Source organism: Mya arenaria, chromosome 4, assembly GCF_026914265.1.
Source record: "Mya arenaria isolate MELC-2E11 chromosome 4, ASM2691426v1".
In the NCBI taxonomy this organism is placed as follows: domain Eukaryota; kingdom Metazoa; phylum Mollusca; class Bivalvia; order Myida; family Myidae; genus Mya; species Mya arenaria.
This window is the reverse complement of record NC_069125.1, coordinates 39,921,432-39,944,176: the sequence shown is the minus strand read 5'-3', so window position 1 is coordinate 39,944,176 and position 22,745 is coordinate 39,921,432. Positions and strand designations below refer to the sequence as shown.

At 33.6% G+C, this 22,745-nt stretch overlaps 1 protein-coding gene across 2 annotated transcripts; it reads right to left on the bottom strand.

Annotated features, from left to right (window-relative positions):
* Nucleotides 1–41: 41 nt before the first annotated feature.
* LOC128231502 (protein mono-ADP-ribosyltransferase PARP14-like) lies at nucleotides 42–21,171 on the bottom strand. Of its 2 annotated transcripts, none has more exons than XM_052944421.1 (26): nucleotides 21,036–21,171; nucleotides 20,577–20,724; nucleotides 16,490–16,589; nucleotides 15,944–16,124; nucleotides 15,216–15,294; nucleotides 14,867–15,009; nucleotides 14,392–14,652; nucleotides 14,083–14,247; nucleotides 13,548–13,751; nucleotides 12,949–13,126; nucleotides 11,306–12,798; nucleotides 10,982–11,175; nucleotides 10,544–10,666; nucleotides 10,115–10,247; nucleotides 9,599–9,762; nucleotides 9,334–9,388; nucleotides 9,129–9,202; nucleotides 8,561–8,776; nucleotides 7,353–7,577; nucleotides 6,642–6,693; nucleotides 6,280–6,506; nucleotides 5,508–5,721; nucleotides 4,643–4,846; nucleotides 4,014–4,156; nucleotides 3,607–3,784; nucleotides 42–3,246 (listed from the first exon to the last, which is right to left on the bottom strand). In XM_052944421.1, exons 1-26 carry the CDS (start codon nucleotides 21,058–21,060, stop codon nucleotides 2,963–2,965), a joined length of 5,463 nt encoding a protein of 1,820 aa, XP_052800381.1. In that variant the 5' UTR covers nucleotides 21,061–21,171; the 3' UTR covers nucleotides 42–2,962. The 2 variants fall into 2 exon arrangements, with proteins under 2 accessions (XP_052800381.1, XP_052800382.1); XM_052944422.1 differs by having other exon boundaries at nucleotides 14,392–14,646.
* Nucleotides 21,172–22,745: the final 1,574 nt, after the last annotated feature.

The following is a 22,745-nucleotide window of genomic DNA, read 5'->3' as shown; positions in this document are numbered from 1 at the left end:
AATGTCTGAACATCTGTACTGCTTTGGCAGTTCTGGCTGTTCTGCAGATATAGTGTGCACAAGAATCATTACTTTTTAACACCTCACAATAAAACCATGTGCTGTTTGATCATTATTAGGGTAATTAATGACAGTAATATATAAGAGTTTACTCTTTTGGAAAACATTTTGTGTTATGTGCTGTTGGCTTTTGTGAACCAATTACAATAAACAGTATACTGAGTATTGGTCTCCGATGTGAACGTTGGAATTTAAAGCTGTGGTCACCCTCTCACTGTCTAATCCATGGTTTCTTTTTAGCAAAATATCATTTATACTGTATGGTCTATCTGCTATATCCAAAAGGACTAATAAATTTAAGCATTACAAAATGGTATAATGCAATTGAGTTTCATGTGTATAAATATGAAAATCTTTGCATAGCATGGTAATACTTGGTAATAATTAAAATACCTGTAAACTTGTACATTTATAATAGCAAACCACTTATACATTTATAATAGCAAACCACTTATACATTTATAATAGCAAACCACTTATACATTTATAATAGCAAACCACTTATACATTTATAATAGCAAACCACTTATACATTTATAATAGCAAACCACTTATACATTTATAATAGCAAACCACTTATACATTTATAATAGCAAACCACTTATACATTTATAATAGCAAACCATTTATACATTTATAATAACAAACCACTTATACATTTATAATAGCAAACCACTTATACATTTATAATAGCAAACCACTTATACATTTATAATAGCAAACCACTTATACATTTATAATAACAAACCACTTATACATTTATAATAGCAAACCACTTATACATTTATAATAACAAACCACTTATACATTTATAATAGCAAACCACTTATACATTTATAATAACAAACCACTTATACATTTATAATAGCAAATCACTTATACATTTATAATAGCAAACTACTTATACATTTATAATAACAAACCACTTATACATTTATAATAGCAAACCACTTATACATTTATAATAGCAAACCACTTATACATTTATAATAGCAAACCGAATCATTGGAAATCAAAGGATCAAAATTATAGAAAAACAATACAATGCAAATAACTGATTGTTCAGAACACTGTTAAAGTTAACAATGTTGCCATTTTTAAAATGTGAAATATATGATGATGTGCTCATATATTTGAATAAACCAGTACACTTGAAACAGTTGTCTTATCTGCTGTTGGACTGAATACTGCAGATCACATGTGTATCCGTGAAACTTTAACACAGTTCTGAACAATCTGCCTAATGTCTGCTACAATTTGAAACTGAAACTGAAACTGTTTTATTTAATTAAACGCCTATTGTTGTACAAAATCATATCCAATGGCGTTGTACATCAGTATTAAACATGTAAAATAATAGACATAAAACATAAATTAGAACACAATAAACAAAAAAATATATAAAAAACAGAGGAATTAAAAGCATAATTATGAAAGAAACGACAATAAAACCAATAAAATATACACATGTCTCAGTTATGTATATTGAGAACAATGTCGAAAAGTCTCTTATATAATGAATTAACTGTTATTGGACAACTACATCTAAAACAGCGCATTAAAGTCCCTAAAAAAGTGCGTTTTCAGGCTTCTCTTAAAAGTGTCTAAAGAGGCAGACTGTCTTATCATTAAAGGTAGTTTGTTCCAGAGCTTGGGACCAACTGTACTAAAACTTCTATCATGAAAGGATTTTCTTTTGTTTAAAGGTATCTCAAACTGTAACTCTGTTGAATCTGAAGACCTTAACCCCGATCTCTTTTGGATGTGTTTAGACAAAAGTTCCGTGAGGTAGGCAGGTGCATCATTAACAGAACACTGGTACATGAAACATAGCAATTTGAAATTAATTCTGGCCTTGATAGGTAACCAATGAAGTGCATATAGAGCTTGTTTAGAACTTTCGAATTTGCCTCTTTTTAAGAATAGTTTTGCACACATATTTTGAATACGTTGCATTTTGTATAGATCACATTCTGCTATGCCAAACAGTATATAATTACAGTAATCTAAGTGTGAGATGACTAATGAAAGTACATGTACAAGGATTTTAGTCGCATCTGCAGTAAGAAATTTACGGATTCCCTTAATTCTGAGATAGTTTAGCATTGCGGTTTTGCATTTGGTTTTTACATGCTCTTTAAGATTTAGAGTTTCGTCCAAGTGAGCACCTAAGTACCTTATAACACTGACTGACTGAACTTTGTCACCAGCTATGTCTATTTCGTTAGTACAACATTTATTTAACTGTGCTCTACTGCCAAACATAATAATTTCAGTTTTTGAGGTGTTCATTTTTAGTTTGTTTCCATTCATCCAATTGGTTATTGTCACTGCACATTGTTCAAGTTCTTTGATAGCATTAAGTTCATTGGTAGCAGAAGTTGGCCGAAAATTTGTTTTTATGTAATAACTCATAATGCCATTATTATGGCAGAAAATACATGTACACGATTAAGCACACATATATAAGTTGGAAATCTCAAATATTTAAACACCTTTAAAAAATACTTGAACTTCAAACAAACATTTGGTATAAGTTAAATACATTAATAATACACATGAAAAAGAAACAAAAATAGGAAACATACAGTATTTCTTCTTGTACATCTGTACATGTAGTTTTGTCATATTGTATAAGCTTATTTGTGTAGTGATCCTTATAAAAATCAAACAATCATAACGATATGATAGCAATTCTAGACGGAGGTCCTTCCTGATTCACAAAAACAATCCTTTCGAACAACATTTTCGATTTGATTGAAACCACAGACAGTGATGAAATTTGTAACATTGTCGAACCCGTATATGCAGTAAATGAAAATAACAATAATCCAACATTTCCTTTTGGAGAATGTCTTAAGAATCTTCACAAGCAATCTAGTCTGCAAGCCTGAAACAGTCATTATTTATATTCAATGAGGTACTCAGGGTATGCCTGCGAGTCATGGAATATAATGAACATGCTTGGGTTGCCTGTGTTATTTGCGGCACTGTCGTATAGTAAAGGTATTCCGTTCAATTTCGTCCGCTCAGGAAGATAGTTCATCCCATTCACCCCATTGGTGTATATGCCCGTCAGTACTTTGTTCAGGAACATTCGACGTACACCTGTACCGTCAATGACTGCAAATCCATTTGAATAGGAGGATTGGATCGCAAAGTATGCACCATTTCCATATGCAGTTGCTGAAAGGATAAAATGAAAACGAAACTGCAGTATTTTACCTTTTAAATGCATTCATGCGGGTTTCATCATTTTCATATTGTATTGCTTTCTTCTTTTTTCTGTCTTTGTTTTCGGTTTGGTGTGGTCATTACGTAAATACTTTCTAGAAAACTTTTCCTTCGGAAATACACAATACACTCAAGCCAGTGAAAACATGGAACTAGCAGTCTCGCCCTATATCATTTGGCAATTGCTTGAGACTGGGATCAATTTAAACTGTGTGCTTTTGTTTTAATCTGCGGCAAATGTAACATGTACATATGCTTTGTGTTGCACGAGTAAATTCATATGAATAACTAATGAAGATAAAATCAAATTACCATTTTTGCCACAAAAACTTCTGTCGTATCCAAATTTGATTACCAAATCCACCGTGGCCGGATCTGTTCCGTGCCAAAGGTGCCTCTCGTTTTGAGTTCCCTTCGGGTTCTGTTTGTCGATCTGTTCCTTTTTGGCGTGATACATTTGCCACATGTGTTTATTCTCAAGTCGTATTATCTAAGAAAAGACAAACAGAACTTTTAGAATTACTTACACTGAAAATGATTTAACTGTTTACCTTTACCATTGGTTACTTCATGTTTAATCACCAGGAAGGAGTTTACTGTAGTGATTTTTTCATTATATTTTCTGCCGCGTAGATCATACGAAACCTAACGTGTAATTTATGACAATTCTTAATCAAATACAACCAATGACATATGAAAATAGTTATAAAACAATATACGTTAACAATAGAGGTAGGTTTCAGTCCATCAGCCAGTAGTTTCGCCTTTACATCGGTGTATTCCTTGTCTGAAGGAAGCAGTTTAACTTGGGCTTGATTGGTTTTTGATGAAGCTATTGACCACGCGTCTGGAATTGCAATCACTGAAACACGGAAGAAAAATAAAGTTATAAGAAAAAAACAAAACCGAAAGGCAAGTCTGTATACCAACTTCAATTTGTTTCTTGTCTGGAATAATTTAGCTGTTATAAGATTAAAAATGACCCTTTGAAAAAAAGTTACCCTATCAATCATACAGTCAAACCTGTATTAAGTGGCCACCCGTTTATAAATAAAATACATTAGTTAAATGTCGATACAAGGCATAAACAAAACACACCACATATCAATCTACACATGTACACAACTACATGTACATACACATGTTTGAGTTCATTTTTGAAGTAATATGTAGTACATTATACATACAACGACGATCATTCGATGCTTCAAATCCTTGAAATGATAAGTTCATTTGCAAACACTAGTAGCAGCAAACACAGTGCCTAATTAACTTATTAATATGATAACATTTGTAAGTACATTTACAATTACAGTTTTTGAACCACCTAACACTTATGTAGTCTTACTTGCAAGACTTATGAATCGCTGGTATAGTTGACGCTTTTGATTGGAATCAGAGGTAGGATACTCCTGTTGCATCTGTACATCCACCGTATATTCGGCTTCATTGTGAGCATTGTAGTAGGTAAAGTGGGTTTTGGTCTGATTGCTTATGTATCCCATATGTAGAGCCAAATTTGATGCTGGATCGTGTTCACGTTTCTGTCCATCTTTAAAACATTTCAAACATTATTATGTAGAAGAATGAAACATATAATACCCGCTGTTAATAAAGTAACTGAAATACAAGGACATTAAGCATTTTGTGATCTTGCTTGATGACAAAATGATCAAAAGCCAAAGTCAAACGGACAGTCAATGCGAAGCCCTCAAGAAAGCAAGTAAATAATACAAAATCTTTAATAATGTGTTTAATATTTTAATCATCATTTCTTTCACATTTTCAAATCTATTGCTGAATGGCAAATGGTTCCAGGTTTTATAATTGCACATCGAAACGATTTTGCTAAAAGTTCGTCGAAATATGCATGCAGAAGGTATGATCGTTGGCATTTGGTTACCATGCTAATCTTATACAAATCACAGACATTCGGCTCATTGATTGTGTCTAAAATGTGGATTGATATCATTTTGGGTACGTATAATGTGATAAACAAAACATCTGCAGATGTTCCATGCCTTTCATATATAAAACCCAGCCAAGGTAATACAATTTAACATATATCAAAGGCATGATATATTTGTAAATGAGTTGTTTATGACATCATATGTACATTAAAATGATATTTATCCACATTTTAGACACAAACAATGAGCCCAAATGCATGTGATATAAATGTTTTAAACAGTAAAACAGCAGATAATACATACTGTCGTCATAAAACCACTGCACAGACTTGGCAATTTGATTCTCCAACTTCCTTTTAAATCTCATCATGGGGAAATCCTTCGATAGCATGACAATAATGTCTGTTTCACATTTATCTACCCTTTTCTTTAGGCCCGTCACTTTGATAGATGTTGTTTTGTTGTCCACTAGAAGACTCACGCTATGGGTATTCTCCAGTGTTTTCAAACAGGTCTCCTGAAGTTAAACAATAGTTGCAGGTCTAAGTTGTGAAAGCAACAAATACATCGTGAGGGAGTTTCTCCGGAAGAACAAACTACATGTACATAAACAGTTAGAAGATATCATTATCGGTTTGACTCCTTATTGACAACAATGAAAATTACAACATGGTCAATGCCTCGTGGCATTGGTTTGAGCGGTGCTCTATTTCCAAAAGTCGTTGAGACATATCCAATGATCCCGAATGACTTATTAATGGGCTGTAGCAAATGTTCAAATGGTATAGCAACACTCAAGAGACCAGGCTATTTCTATTTTACTAATACTATTTAACTGTAGTCCTATTTGAATGCACCTAGATATTATCTTCCAGGATCGTTGTTGCATTACTAATATGTTATTTGATTTGCATTTTGTCGAAAAATAGCCGTCTACGAGCTAGTGTTGTTGTTTATGTGCATCCGACATGAAATAAATTTTCTTGTATCTTGTATCAAAATAATACTTTACACTATATAACGTTTAGTATGTAATTACAAAAAAGACTAAGCTCGACTTGTCGATAGCATTTACCTCTTTTTGATCAAGCTTGTTTTCGTCTGACAGTTTTTTGAAATCGAACCATTTGGTTACAATTTCACGATCTACCATTTGAACAATTTTCTTTCGGATCTTTTCTCCGTCTGTCATTGAAACAATTTTGAATATGGCAATATCATCGGCTGCTGTCCGCTCGGTAGGCTCAACATAGACCGGTGTCTTCCGTTTTACCATGGTGACCCTCGACACGGGTTCGTCATCTGCAGATGCATGTGAAAAAATATAGCATCAACATAGATATGTGGAATTTAAATAACTAAAATAAAGTGCTTCGTTTGTCTAGCAGAAATAAACGTTCTACGTGTTCTACCAGTCAACCAATCGCTTAGACCTACCATCGAACTCGTTTTCAAATTTCAACAGATTTGGAATCTCTTGTTCGAAAACCTGAAATTAAACCAAAAACAGATGATTATAAAAAAAATTGTGTGAAATTCTTTTTCAGAATTTTCTAAAAGTTTTTTTTTATCAAATTGGTACAGAGAAACAACTTCTACAATAGCCACTGCGATATCAATGCTGTTTATATATCATCATGAAACCGTAAGTCATTAAAGCCTGTGTAGCTGGGGTATTTGTGCACAACAACGTATCTCTATTGTTGAGAAAAATCTCCGACAAAGTGCAAGTGTTTTTTTAACCAAAATCTGATGATAAAAACAAAGTGCTTTCGAAATTTTGATCTAATTCCTTGTTACACCATAACATATTGACAGATATGTATGCTAATATTTATGCAAAAAGCTACAGAAACAAGCTCAGAAGCAAAAGGTTTAAACATAAACTCGGTTTAAGGCCAATGCGGGTAAACGCCAAAGACATAGAACATAAAATCATTAACAAGAAACATGGAAGAACAACACAAAACTCCACAAGCACCACAGTGCATACATACTATATATAAAAAAACTAGGAAACTCTTTAAAAAGATTGTTCCTCAAAACGGATACATGAACGTTTGAAACATTCATTTTTTTTAATTTCAACGCCTTCTTTTGCACTGTGGAAGGTCTTATAGGAACTCGGTTTTATATTAACTTTAATACCTTTTTCGTGTGAAAATCCTTGTGGAATATGACAAAATACACATCTTTGATCGAGCATTTCTTCTCGGCCTGAAGGAATTCGTAAACACCTTTCACCATGGCAGCTGCCACTTTATCTTCTGTGAGTTTTCCTTGGTCTATGACAGGAAATGCAATGGACTGACACTGGTCCTCGTTCGCTCTTTGTAGACATAGGTTGACTATGTCCCGTATAGCATTTGCATTCTGTGAAACATTGTGTTTTTAAGAAAGTGAACGAATATATTTTTGTCTGAATATAGTAATAATTAATCTAGTTAGTTTTAGTGTGTGGTTCGAGCATTACAAAACATCGGATGACATATATAAAAAAAAACTATGGATCAACCTCTGGACGTGTTAACTAAACATCCAACAATTATGCAATGCAGCAACTAACATAACAGGTTTTATAAACCTTTTTTGTAGCTTCCCATTGCATCAGGTTAATTTTCTGGGAAATACAAGTTTGAATGTATATGAATTAGTAGAAAATTAATTTCCGTTTGAATGTATCGTAATATCCGCAACGTGGCGGATAATAGAAGGTTTCGTGCACGAGGATTTAAGTGTAACTGTCATTCAGCTTTGGGCAGTCCACGTGTTAACTTCAATAACTTTTCTTTTTTTAAAAAGTTTGAATTTTTGTGTTGAAAGTTACTACTGGATTGGTAAAAATATGTGTTTAACATGAAGATAAGTTATTAAATATATTACAGTATATGATGTTAATATGATTAAGAAAAACAAAAATATTATGTTTTATTCATTTTGAATATATCATTGTGTATGGTTTTATGTGTATATGTACAGTTGGTTGGCTTAAACCAGTTTTAAATCTGGAATGCTTAAAACGATATTGGCGTTCTGAGTTGTTTTTGAAGTTAGATATGAAGTGTGTTAATGGAACTTTTAAAAATGCAACAGTACTTGGGTGGTATTTATATGGAACTGAAGTTATTCTTAGGGTAATACATCATCCACTCCATTCACTATATTGGTCAATTATTGATAACAAGTACTCCAATCAGCTACATTGTTCTTAGATCCAATAAAGACTAATATTGAATACCAGCTCAGGTCTCAGGAAACGTACTAGAATATATTTCATATATAAACATATCACTGTTCTGACAGTTGAGTTAAAATAACAAGACATGTATTCAGTATAAACTAATGAAAATGCATACCGACATCATTCGCAGATTTCTCGAGGGGGCAATAATGTGGTAAACGCTTTTACACCTTAGTCGTCCATGTCCAGCAGTCGTGCATTTGACTTCGCCAATCTCTAGGCTTTTCAGATTTGCCCATTCTTGCTGAAGCTCGCCGTCCACTATAACTGCACTTGTTAAGTTTCCAACAACGTCAGGATATTTTGGCGTCACATTCACTATTACATCCATCTGCAAGGAAAACATAATCACAATCTTACATTTCTTGTATTAGATACATAAGATTTTACGGACTATAACAACAGTTGAGAACAACAGTCTTGGTTGGTTGAAACTGTTGATTAACTCTAATTCAAATGTTATGAATCCGTAAGGAATTAATGCACATTTATTATATACCCATCACAAATCCACAAGCATATTGATTTCCAAATCCGAATCTCAAAATGCAATACTATAACCTTATTGTATTGAAAAATTCAGTACACCAGAACAAAAGTGACTTATTTGCTTCTTTAAATAAGTAATGTCACTGCATCAGAATATATATACTTAGGAAATACTAATACTTGTGTGTATGTACCTTATGCCGTGCAAGATTCCCTACTATTACATGAAGGGTGGTTGACGATGCTATCTGTATTCTGTATGGCAATTCTGAATTTGGATAGTAAACGATATGTACTAGAACAGTCAAAATGTATTTAAAAACATTTAAAAACAACGCAACAAAGAAAAACTTCAATTGAAAACGATGCTATGAAACATAACGAAGAAAGGACTGTAACCTTTACAAGCTGATTCAGTGAAAGACTCTGGCATGATTTCTGTGCCTTCATCATTCTAAAAGAACAACACAACAATCAAAACAGGTCATTTGACTATCATTACTCAAGCACTTCTATTGGGGTGACATGTTTTTTGTTTTTTTTTCTGCCGTTCATACGTTTTTCGCTTGCACTTATAGTTGTTTTGGACAATCATTAATATAATTACAAATATTATTTAGTGAAGATCTGAAACGTTTTTGCAAGTCAAGCTTTCTGTGTTTACCTCGGAGAGCCGCTGTAGCGGTTGCGATCCTGTCAAACGCCACCTTAAAGTCTTGTCCTTTCGTTTGCCTTTCCCTTTCCACTTAAAAGAGTCCGGCAAAGGATTAATAACATCAGCGTTCTCTGTATTGTCACCAGTTGTTGAATCGTTCGTTTTAATAACAGCTGAAATATTTTGTGTAACATGTTCATCATTCAATTTGTCAGTTTTAACAAGTTCATGATTAGTTCAATTTCCATTCATTCACGAATGCAAATGCATAACGAAGCCATTAATGAAACTACGCAAATACATATACATTATTGTTTTCATCCTTTCATTGTGATGTATTCGTACATAGATACAATTTATGATCATAAAGCTGATTTCAACACAATACGCATGTGTAACTTACTATCAAATGTACATACGTAATAAAAAATACAAACCCTTTTGTTATGAACATATTTTCGCCAGTGCAATCACGAGTTTTATCATTACGAATGATTTCTATTTGACTACTAGTTGTTACAGTACCTTTCGGCATTTTCCTTCCGTGACAGAATGTGTTCCATGGATGTTTTAGGTTCTTTAGTGCTTCAGAAAACTTTGATACAATCTGCGGATTGCTTGCAACCAAGAATACTTCTTTGACGGAGCATTTCGTGTCCTGAAACATAATACCCTTTTAAACGAACCGATTAATTTAACCGTTGTCTCAATACGAATTATTTTACTTCTTTCTTTATATTTTTTTTTATTTATACCAAATTGTTCTTAAAACACCATCATCGTCCGAACGTTTCCAATGTTTTTTCAACAAAATTTATCTTATAATTATGTACATGTTTTTCTTTTCGATGTCATTTCGCTTAATGTTATGTCATTTTTTTACATTTTCATGCAAATATTGATATACTAGGGATTTATGTATATGATCAAATTTATAAGCTAAAATGCTCAAACCTTTTCGAAGAATGCGACAACAGCTTCGACAATATGTTGAACAGCTTGGTCTTCTGTATATTGTCTGGTGTCGCAGCCAAGCGGTGGTATTGCCACAGAGATAAAGTTGCTCTCTGACACGCTCTAACGTGAAGAAAAATATATGGCACTTAAAGTTGTATATATTCAACGTTACACATTAAAGAGCATCAACAGCATTATTGTTATAAATATAGGAGCTTTATTTGTTTGTAAAATTACGAGCAAGATGTATTATATATGCTATACGAATAGTTTTTAACCATACAGATGTCAACACAGTGTTTTAAAAATAACACTGTCATTAAAATATATATTATCATACATTTTAATGGCAAATGTTATAATGAAACAACTTAAACTATATCTTCATGAAAGATGCGAAGGCTTAATGTAGTTCTGTTTAATCACCAAAACTACCTTCAGTATTGCTTCGACGGTTTTCTTCATCAGTTCTGGTTCATTTGACTGTCCGTCAATCCACTTTGGTGGTACAGCGTGAACAATTTTCAGACAGCGGAGTCTACCAGGTCCACTTGATATAACTTGGCTGACTTCGAACGGTCCATTGATTTTGACCTGATTCTCGCAATCACCCTTGACAGTAGGTCCCCCTGAAATGTATAAAATAAGCACAGTGGTAATAAGGACTCAACCTGTAAACTGATCGAGGAATCAAGTGAAAATCACTATATCATTAGTTTAAATAATACAGCGCTGTTAAATGCATTTAAAAGTGTTTACCCTTTTCGCATATTTGGGCTGCTATACCGCCCGTAAATTCCATGTTAGAATCTGATGAGTTTACAATAACATCAACAAGTTCGTTTGTGATGTTTCCAATCTTTGCTTGAATCACTGCCCCTGATTTTGTGTACACCGACACACACTGTATGTTATTTGTTGCTAATGAGTCGCACGTATCTGCTTGGACCAAACACGTTTCGAGGTTTTGAAGTCTAGTAACGGGAAGATATTCAACTGCCCCAGCGATCCATTTCTTTGAAATAAAAGCCCAAAACACTTTTATTTCTTTATTGTTTCTCTCCAATTTTGATCGGCAATCTTGAACAGATTTCACTGATCCAGATATGATGACTTTTCCAGTGTATTCACCTGTGTCTCTACAAAACGTGCATTGCGATTGGTATGTTTCATGTTCGAACGTTTCCAGATACTCTGCAACCAAGGGAGAAACAGTCAAGGAATCTTTTCCTTCCGCATCAGATTCCAAATACATTTCTACATTTTTCTTTACATCTGGTAGGATATTCTTAGCACCAATTATTTCAACCGTTGAAGTAGATCGGTTGTACGTTATAGTAACAGGAAAACCATCCTCTTGTTCAGACTGGAACGATTCCCAAGAATGGGAATGTATTACACTGAAATGCTTTTGGTTGACAGACACTGACACCGTTGAGATGCGCTTCGATAATATATCCGAAATTTTCTTTGTTTTCTTGTCGTTTTGTGGATCATCTAGGTATGTCAACACAACAAGTTCTTCTGAGTGAGGCGGTATCGAAAAGTGTTGATTTATGTCATTTTCTTTGAGGCATTCTTGAAAGAATGCCATACCCTTGTCTGTTTTTAAAAAGTTTGTCTGTGCTGTTGTCAAATCAACGTGAACGTTCTTAATGTTTAGTGCCATTTTATGTACACGATCCTTTGCCATCTTTACTTCCTCAACGGGACCTGATATAAATAGTTCCTTTGTGTCATTGTTCACACTAAGTGATACGTTTGGACATTCCTTTTCAACTGTTTCCAATAGTTTTTCCTCTCGAAGGCACGTGTATTTTTCGAAAGGAATACTGATTATTTGTGTTTCTTGTGTGACTGGATCCCCTCCTATAATACTTCGCTTCAATCGATCAATATCGCTTCTGTTATCCCCAGTTATAATAACTACAGCCTTATCTTGATTCAATATTAAATCGGAACTTCCCGTGGAACGTTGTAAACCTTTGACCTTTCCTTCAATTAGTTCCCACATGTGTTTCTCAACTTCAATTTCATTTTTAATGATTTTATCATCAAAAAACTGTTTTATTTTGTTCCTTATTCTTCCTTTCCATCTGTTCCTAGGTATTTCGCATTCAATTTCGAGTCGATGCTTGCGTGAGTCTCCTTCAAAATCGCTTGGTGTAAACCACCGAATACTGACCGGGATAGATTCTCTATCAGTGTTTAATTTAAGATTTTGTCTTTGTTCATCTCGGCTATAAACAAACCTGCAACAGAAGAATAACAAAAAGTGAGGAAAATTAGTATATAAAGTTATAAACACAATTTGTCGATAGAAGTAAGCTAAAGCGATGGCAATGACAAAATTATAGAGACTTATTTGTTTGTAAAAATAGTTTTTAATATATTTTACTTACATGAACTTCGTTTCATCGATATCGTCAATCAAAAGTTTTCCGCCGTCAATTTCTGGTTTCTTGCCGTATTTTCCATCACTAGACCTCGTCGCAAATCTAAGACGCTCGTAGAAAGGTAGTATGTGAACTTCATGTCGTTCGATCATTACTTTCTCTTGTAACCATATACACCTGGCAACTATACGACAAATATTTTGAAGAAATTTTTTTCGTATGGTTTAACTAAGAGTTAGTGTTTGTACGTTTGTATCTCTCGTTCATTGTCCTTTTTATTCCTCATATTTTGCCTCTAAACAGGGTTTATATCTGAATGTTTGATTACCAGGCTTTGTCCCTGTAGTTTTCGTTGGATTATTGTTAAAAGGCAGTGTAAAACAGCCAGTCAACGAGGCACGAAATGCAATGAATACATGTCATGTGAATATTAAAATAAGTAACGTTTACGAATAAATGTTGCGATTATCGTCTTGTAAATGAACTCACAGCTCTTGCCATTTTTGGGAAACTCCAGACCTTTCTTTAGAGTTATACATGGAAAAAAAGTTCACTTGTTCCAAAGAATAAGTCAATCAATGAATTCTTCATTTCACTGAACTTACCTTTATGATTGCGAAATTCGATTAGCCAACAGCCCTGTTCATTCTCAACATTGTGAACTGTGCAATCGCCACCGCCGTTCTGTGGTGTCGTAAAATATCCTTCCAAGTAATCCTGAACGTCCACAGGACCAAATACTTGGACAAAGCTTGTTTGTGTCACATTAAAGACTTGACTGCACATCGCCTTTTTCAATCCAGCTTCCCCTAAAATAACTTGCAATGTTGGTCAAAATCATCTCGACAAAAAATTAAACGTTAAAGAACGTTGTTTGCCAAAATACACCAGCTACAGTTTATTATATAGGTTATTTTTATACATGCCGATAAAAAAGATACATTTTTACAAATATTAGTATATAAACTTGAGGACCCCAAAATACCTCGTAATGATTTAATACTTGTCCGTTTTATGGCTTTGTTGATTTAATAAGGCACGCCTTTCCAGAATATAAACTAAGAACTTCAAAAATGAATTTGCAACATCATTTTTATCTATGTGTACTTAAAGTTTGGTTGACACGTTGACAACATTTACCTGAGTTGAGTAACCGATCGCGAAACTCGATAACAAACTGAGTCGGGTCCATGCCGTACTGTATTCTAACTGGTTCTACACAAGCCAGTTCCAAAATATCCCTGGATAATTTCGCTTCCTCCGGTGGCTCATTGTTTGTTGTAACAAAGACTAAAGCTCCTAAACCTTAACGTGTGGTTAATACATAGTTTAAAATAAGTTCAACTTCTGAATACATCTCCATTCAATACATACAAAATACTTATTGAAAAAAAATGTATACGTTTACTTGTTATCGATAATATTTAAAAATGATAAAACAACAACAACCTTGTGTTATAGCTCCTTCCTTGTTGCACTCACAAGAGATTTCTCCAGAACTGAATTCAATGCTGAGGTAGAGCTTGTTTTCAGGAATTTGCAAGTCAACGATGTCTTCTCGTTCAGTGTTCACTGAGTGAAGCATAATGTTGTGCATTATTTTTGTTTTGTTTTTGTCTTGGACAAACCGGACTGCAATTGTGCCGTTGAAAGACTTGTCCCAAATAGCGCTGCCCGTTTCCCAGACGAGTGTGGATGGGGATTCTGTTTCTAACGAAGTGAAACGTTGCATGTTTAAAAAATAAAATCAACAAGAATACTTCCCATAATATTATTTAAAAAAAATCCGTTAATCAACTAATGAAACTGCAAAAAATATGAAAAAGTCATTACAAAAATATTTGCAGGACTCTCCATGCCAAAAATAAGACACTTTCTAGAGAAAAAATGGATATTGTGTTAAAAGGATTAATAACCGGTTAACCTTCTTCAGAAGAATTGTTGGTTTTGCGCGTTGAAAGTCGTAAGAACAGAAGCCCATGCTGTGGCATCTTTCCTGCAAACGTCTCCTTTTTCAGTTCCATTTTCCACCTGATCTTATAGGTTATTCCACAAGCAACGGGCTCTCTACAAAACAAGACGAAACGGCTTTGCAATAATACCAAACATTGTTAACAATATTAAAAGGCATTTTTGTGTCATATATATGGCAGACAAAGATGCAACGTATCATTCCAAATGTTGATATTTGGGATGATATCATACTTAAAGCATGGTATACGTATATCAGCGTTTAATTAATTACGATTATATTTAAACTATATGCGTGTTACCTTATGTTGATAGATGCAGTGTTTGATGTCATAGCTGTCGTATTTGAAGTGAGAAAATCCATATTGACTGTACCTGCTTCTGTAAAATGAAATTGAACACGTCCATCTTCGTACTTAATTGTTTGACTATTTCCCTACGAAAATTGCACTCATTAAAAGTAAATATGGTTGAAACTTCCGTTTGCAAGGTTTGTGCTTCTAAAAAGGGTTCAAACTTGATCGTTTTACTATTGAGCTTGTCTCTGTAATTTTCACTGTATTACTGAATGTTTTGAGTTTTGAATAATCCTGACTTTCACTCCGCCTTAATCCACTAAGTGTTTGTCAAATCAAATGCAAGCGTACATTACATTACTATTACTGATTGCACCTTCGTCAGTGAGTGTCGTATACATTTACGTATTACGAGGACTGTTAAGAAGCGGCCGCATACAACGGCAAAGCATCAGTATAAATATATGTTCAATTTGCAATGGTATTTCCTCAGTCAACCAGTACAGTAACATCGTAGATTTGAATGAAGCTCGCACGAAGAGCACGATGACATACGAGTTACTTTAAAGTATTGAGACCGAAGAATTTAAGTTGCTTGATGCATGAAAGTGAAAAGAAATTGATTTTCTCTTTATTGTAAATTTGTATTTGGATCGGGCTTTGTTCAACTGACGGACGAATGTTATTTGCTAATTGTAGTAAATGAAAAGTAGTATATGATTATTCTATCTTACCCTGAGCAATGTTGATATCTGGACACCCGTATACGACTATAATATAAAGCCATAGAGGCGACTGTGTTTTTGAAAATAAGCATTCTCTGCTGTTGTACACTACAAAGCTGAAGTCGTTGATAAACAATTCGTTGACTTCTTTTTTCGTTCCAAAACCGCTTTCTTGCTCAAATATATTCTCCTATATAAAAAATCAAAACCGCTTTAATACATTCGAAATGAAAAAAAAAATCCGTAAATCCTTAATGGCTTTTGTCTTTTTCATATTTGTTTCTTTTATCTTATCGTATTCTCTTAAGAGGAAAAAATAATAAAATAGATAATATAATATGATAACTCTAACAAAAACACGTATACCACTTTACAATCTGTCAACGTTTCGGCATAAGATAAAAGCCTTTTATAGTACACGTACATTCATATTAGTTTAGTATACAAGAGTGAAATAATATGCGAGTTCAAAAATAATATATTAATGTGATGTCACGTTTTTGTTTTTAGTTATTTAGTTTATATGAGAGTGTATATAGAGAGAAAGGAACGTACGTCAAGAAAATTGGCGTGCTTTTGTGGGTCAACAGTTGTCAAACCAACCCTTAGAACACATGGCGATTCGACGGATATGGTCACTTTGTTCTTGCGATCTCTGAAATCGATAAACATAAATAGTAATTCCGAAATAATTGTGTTTACTTTTGATTAATGCGGCTAGTGAAAACAACATTTTGAACTGTATAAATGCTATCAGCCTTGAATCAATACGTGCAAACTATTCGATTTTTTCTTTGGAAGGTGTTTATCAATGTTTAAAAAGTAACGTGTTTATCAATGTTTAATCACAGTAATAGAGGATATTTGTTTATTTCAGATCGTATTTTATTTCACTCGTAATCAAGGAAAAACTATATTTTCACTCGTTGCGAAGTTGTATCTGTTTAACCGACCCACTACCTTTTTAATCCATTATCTTATTTTTGGGGTCTTTTACAGTGCAAAAGTTGTTTTGAAGGACCAAAACATAAAATGTGTCAGAGTTTCAGATTTTTTATTTAATTTTTAAGGTTCGAATATTTAGCGAGCACACAACATATACCCTTTACAATATGTGTAGGTATGATAAGGAGTTGGGCAAATTTTACGAAAGAAGTCATTATATAAGATTTTCAATAAAAAAAACATTCGTGTTTTTTTTGGGAAATGTCTTTATTCATAATCAAAAAGTTTAATTTTCAACATATCCAAGTCTACCTCTAAAAATGTATTGTGGCTTTGTTGTGAATGCACGTATTTACGTATATAAAGCAGTAAGGTATTCGCATTTTTTGGGACCATAATGAATTGGGTCCAAAAGTTTTCATTCTGGTATTGCATAGCTTTATTATTTTGAAATATCTCACCAGGAAACTACAAGTCATTGTTGATTGGGTAGTCTGTGGCATTTGACACAACGTATCCAACTTTTGAGACCCTCGAATAAATATGGATTTTTGCACTGTCTAACAATATACAGTTGTTGCTATTACTTTGCAAATAACGGGTGTTTTTATATAAACGACAATGGAAACAATATATAAATACACAGTAAATGGCTTAGTGGTTTTAAAGTCGAGGGATAAGGACACCGATACTTGCAAAGTAAGTGAGGATAATAACTCAATTATCAAGAACAATATAATTGAATAATTGCTCATAGTGTTTGGTTTATTTGTTTATAATTGCAAGTGTTTTTTAACCTGTAAGCATTCGTAAAATTCTAAATTCCAAACTGCATAAGGGAAAACAAAATGTAAATGATGTTAATAATACGGACATACATGTACAAATTAAAGAAGTTATCTGGTTTGTATTGTCACACTGAAAATAATTAAAAGTTCGTTGAACTACACTGTATGTTGTATTAAAGATTTTAGTTACGAAATTGAAACAGTTTCTTTATAAACATTGATGTACCAATCTTGTGTAAACTATCTGGAACATGACATTTGAACACTTGGTTTAAACATACTTTATTTTCAAAGAACAAACATATGCAATAGTATACAAAATAATCAATATAAGAATTAGGCTGGAAGAAGATGTACAACTTATGAGAGCCCTTTCCAAACGTTTCAATGAATACCTTCATATCTAACTTCCTGACTAACCAACACGAAGCCGAACCCAAATTAAAACAATGTTTCCCTAACACCAGAAGCCCAAGTTCGCCTCCATATATCATCATTTTAGCATAAGATAGCAATTATTGGGATATCGATCATGCGGCCTGACAGGTAATTTGCACCAATACTTATTAAATCTGCATGTATAATCTAGAAACAATAACTACAATTTATCGTCGATATTGTATAAACTACTTAATGATGAGTCATTTAGAAATAATAGGCGTTATCTGTGGTTAAACAATGTTAAGAATATTTTGATAAATGTGGACGTAGTTTTATATGGCATAACCAGTACTTTGACGGTACAAAGAAATCTTTGATAAATATTGTTGAAAATTCGCTTAATACAAGCAATCTTGGAATAGTATTGTAAATGAGTCTCCAAAGGTTACAATTATAGGATTTACAAAACGGAATTTACGTTAGAAGATTTTCATAGTTCAATTGCAGAAATGTTTATCCAGCCGCTCATGAATTTTATTACGTTCTTAAATGCACCCACTTGGCAGATGAAATTGTAGGAATTATTTACCAGCTATCCATAGAAATGATGTCAATGTTATATCCTTCTAAATGTTTATGTGTGAGAAAGATTGTCAAGAGCTAATACTCACATGCAAATGCATATCTTTTGTATTTCAAACATTGCGTAACCCAACTGGAATTATAACCTAGTATTTTAAAGATGGGTTGTTCGGCTATAATTAGTCATGGTTAAGTGTACCTTATGTATTTTTATATTCAAATATATAATGCTTTTACATCAAACCACAAAAACCTGGTTCATTTATAGTTGTTGTTTTTTTTGGAGTTAAACGACAACATTACTATTAGTAGACTTATTCACACTCAAAAACCTTTTACAATATTGAATTTATACTCATTCTTCTAAAGAAGACTATTTAACCCCCAATATTTCGGATCCTTAAAGGCTATTCTTACTTCGAAGGCCTAGTTTAAGGAATGTTCTGTATGATAATCCCCTGTTGTGCATCTCCTGCTTCTTGCACTGGTGTCACAGTAGGGGCCAATTTCCTGTGTATTCGTTTATTGGCTCAGAGCCATTAAGGGTCCATTTCTATGATAAAACTTCCAAAACTGCACAGCAGGATACTCAGATCAGAGATATGATAAGAGGGATCAAGCAAGTAGATTAAGGTCAATAAATAGAGGTTGTGTACTGTACACAGTTTGTTTTTTGTTGTTGTTTTTTTGTTGGGGTGGGGGTCACTTATAGAAGGCTTAAACTAGGCCTTTAAGGCATATAATGTTATAATAATAGTTTTATTATTTGAAAACAACAACAACAACTAAAAGACGAGATGTATTGTCCATTTCTATAATAAAACCTCAAGAACTGCACAGCAGGATACTCAGATCAGAGATTTGATAAACAGCACAAGGCAATTTAAATAAAGATAAATACACAGAAGTTTTTTTTTTTTTTTTTTTTTTTTTTTTTTTTGGGGGGGGGGGGCTTATAGAAGGCGCTTAAACTAGGCCTTTAAAGAAATAGTAGTGTTTTACCATAGAATCAAATGCAAGTAAACATAGTAAAGATACCCATTTTTTACGCTGAAATCTTTGGATGCAATTAACCGAATGTATAGCTTGCATAGCTCACTTATTTAAGACTTTGGACCATGACAACTGCATTCCTACATACTTATAAAAGAAGGCAACATTAATTAGCGTGACCCCTTTTCCGTTCTGTTACAAAGACATGTTGTTAGACCAAAAAATACCTCCAGCTGTGATGTTGGTTTTACAATCTCTGCGGGAGAACAATAAACCAAAATTGCACTTATCTGATTCAAAAATTAAAATTGAAAATATGTTTAACCTTTTTTAAAGTAAAAGGGTACCAGATGAACTTGTCACATTCTTAAACGGAAAAGAAAAGTGCATTTGAAAATACATTATATGTTCTTGAATATACTCAGGAGCTGGAGCGATCGGATTATACGAAATATATTGTATTTACATTAATGATTTAAAAATACCCATCATAAATTTCCTTCTTATTTCAATGCGTTAAGTGACACCAAATAAAAGCTAAAAAGGGACCAAATTTAAATAGCACAAAAACATTCCAAAAATACTTAATGAAAGAAGATATATTTTTCTATAACATTTACAGGAGCTTGAAAGAATCGGGAGGGGGCCGTACTGGTGTTGGCATAACTTGTGGCACCATCCCATTACATGTTTAATAATAGATTATTTGTTTTCCGGTAAATGCTATATAAACCTAGTGTTTTTATTATTGATTTCTACTTTGTATTACTACTCATGCTATAAAACATTATAAAATTAATTTTATAAATATCGAATATATTTCCATTGAAATCTGAAGCGCGATTCTGCATGGTCCCAAAAGTTGGACAAGGCATTGCACTCTACTTAGTGCCATTATTGGGTTTAATACATTTACGTGTTCTTCTGCAATGAACAAAACAAACTGAACTTACAAGACCAGTGATGAGTTTGATATCAAAACATTTTTTCTCCAGTCATCTCTGACTGTCGGATCGTCTTCTTCGCTAGCCATTCGGGACTTTTTGATGACTATTCCTTCATTATCGAGGAGGTTTGAACCGTTCGGCTCTAGTGTTACCTCTGGAAATACAATTTCATAGAACATTTATTAAGGTTCATCTGTACACTGTAAACATTTCTGAACAATACCAAATTCACTGACTCGCGAGCCAGATAAAGAAAGTAAAAATAAGTTTAACCATATACAGATTTAACTTATTAAAACCGGTTTCAAGTTTATTAAAATCTTAAGGGCCTATTAGAATTCCATTAAAAAGAACAAACCATTTAAAAGTATCGTTCGCATGAGAATAAATATTAAGGCTGGAAATAAATGAAAATAAATTCACAAATACTCTATAAAAGAGAAAACTTTAAAGAGTTATACTTACTAGGAATGACAACAACTGCACCCATGGTCAGACGGTGGAATTCACCATTTACTCCGTTGAAGACACATGGTTATTTGATTATTAAAAGGCAAATTCTAATCTTTGTTCAGTCGTTCAACTCATCGACAACCCTTTAAAAATGTCCTATCTTATACTTATTTGTATACCCAGATCATGTCAATCGATATTCTGAATGAGAATATCGTTTAAGCCGGCTATTCGATACCGTCATAAAAATTCTTTAAAACTTCCTGTTCTACCTGACAAACAAATCTACATTTCATGAATTATTTCATTAATTAACCTTAGTATGCATTTGCCAAAACATTTATACATACTATTTTATTTGGTAAAATAATACTAATGACCCTTTATGCTTGATCTTATAGTTTGTCTCATTAAGAGCAGCAAATGGGAAAATTAGAAATATTTGCTGTCAAGACCAGTTAAATTCATGTTAATCCCAATATGTGCACATACTATATGCGCATAATTATGCTCAACGCCACTTTGTACATGCACTTCAGTCAAAGCCAGTGCATACATTGGGTACCGATAATTGTTCAGACAGTGAAATTTCGGACAATGATAAAAGCAGTAACGAATTTGCATTTGGACTTGCAATAAATTCAAACAAGCCAGACATATCCTGCAAGCGACCTACAATCAAAGTCAAAGTCGAAGGTCATGCCCTAAAAATGCTCGTAGACACAGGGTCATCGATAAATGTCATTGATGAAAAAGCATACAACGCCATGAAACCGAAGCCAAAATTAAACAAAACGGATACGAAAGTATACGCATATGGTTCAATTGAAGCTGTCAAAATTATGGGCCAGTTTCAAGCAATGATAGAAACCAAAGACAAGTTTACGACAGCCATGATATACGTAACGAAAGGAAACAGTGGCAATCTGTTATCATACTCTACATCAGTGTCACTGCAAGTCGTTCCAGAAATATATTCAATGACAAGCAAAAGTGAAATATGCGATAAATTCCCGAAGGTATTCACAGGAATTGGGAAATTGAAAGACACACAAATTGAGTTATTTGTAGACAATACAGTTCAACCCGTTGTGCAACCACATAGAAGAATACCATTTCACCTTCGAAAACAGGTGGAAATTGAACTCAAAAGGCTCGAAGACATGGATATAATCGAAAAGGTAGATGGACCAACAGACTGGGTATCACCGATTGTCGTAGCACCGAAACCGAAGAGCAAAAACAATGAAATACGTATCTGTGTAGACATGCGCCTTCCTAACGAAGCCATTAAAAGGACTCGACACATTATACCGACAATAGACGATCTTATTGTGGACTTAAATGGTTCAAAAATATTCTCAAAATTGGATTTAAATCAGGGATACCATCAACTTGAAATCTCAAAGAAATCACGCAACATAACCACATTCACTACACATGTTGGTCTAAGACGTTACAAAAGACTAAACTTTGGATTAACATGTGCATCAGAAGTTTTCCAAAATGCAATACGGACCTCACTTGAAGGACTTGAAGGTGTACAAAACATCAGCGATGACATAATCATGTATGGCAATTCGCAGGAGCAACACGACAGTAGACTGGCAGCCGCCCTACGACGTCTACAGGAAAAAGGCCTCACACTGAACAAATAGAAATGTGAATTCAACAAGAAAACGCTTGAATTCTTCGGCTATATTTTCAGTGAAAACGGATTTT

Coding starts and splice junctions, on each gene's coding strand:
- LOC128231502 (XM_052944421.1), bottom strand. CDS start 21,060: ATGGGTGCAGTTGTTGTCATTCCTA. Junction 14,248..14,391: donor GGAAGGAGCTATAACACAAG/GTTGTTGTTGTT, acceptor CCACACGTTAAG/GTTTAGGAGCTTTAGTCTTT. Junction 3,785..4,013: donor AACCTACCTCTATTGTTAAC/GTATATTGTTTT, acceptor GTCTTTTCTTAG/ATAATACGACTTGAGAATAA.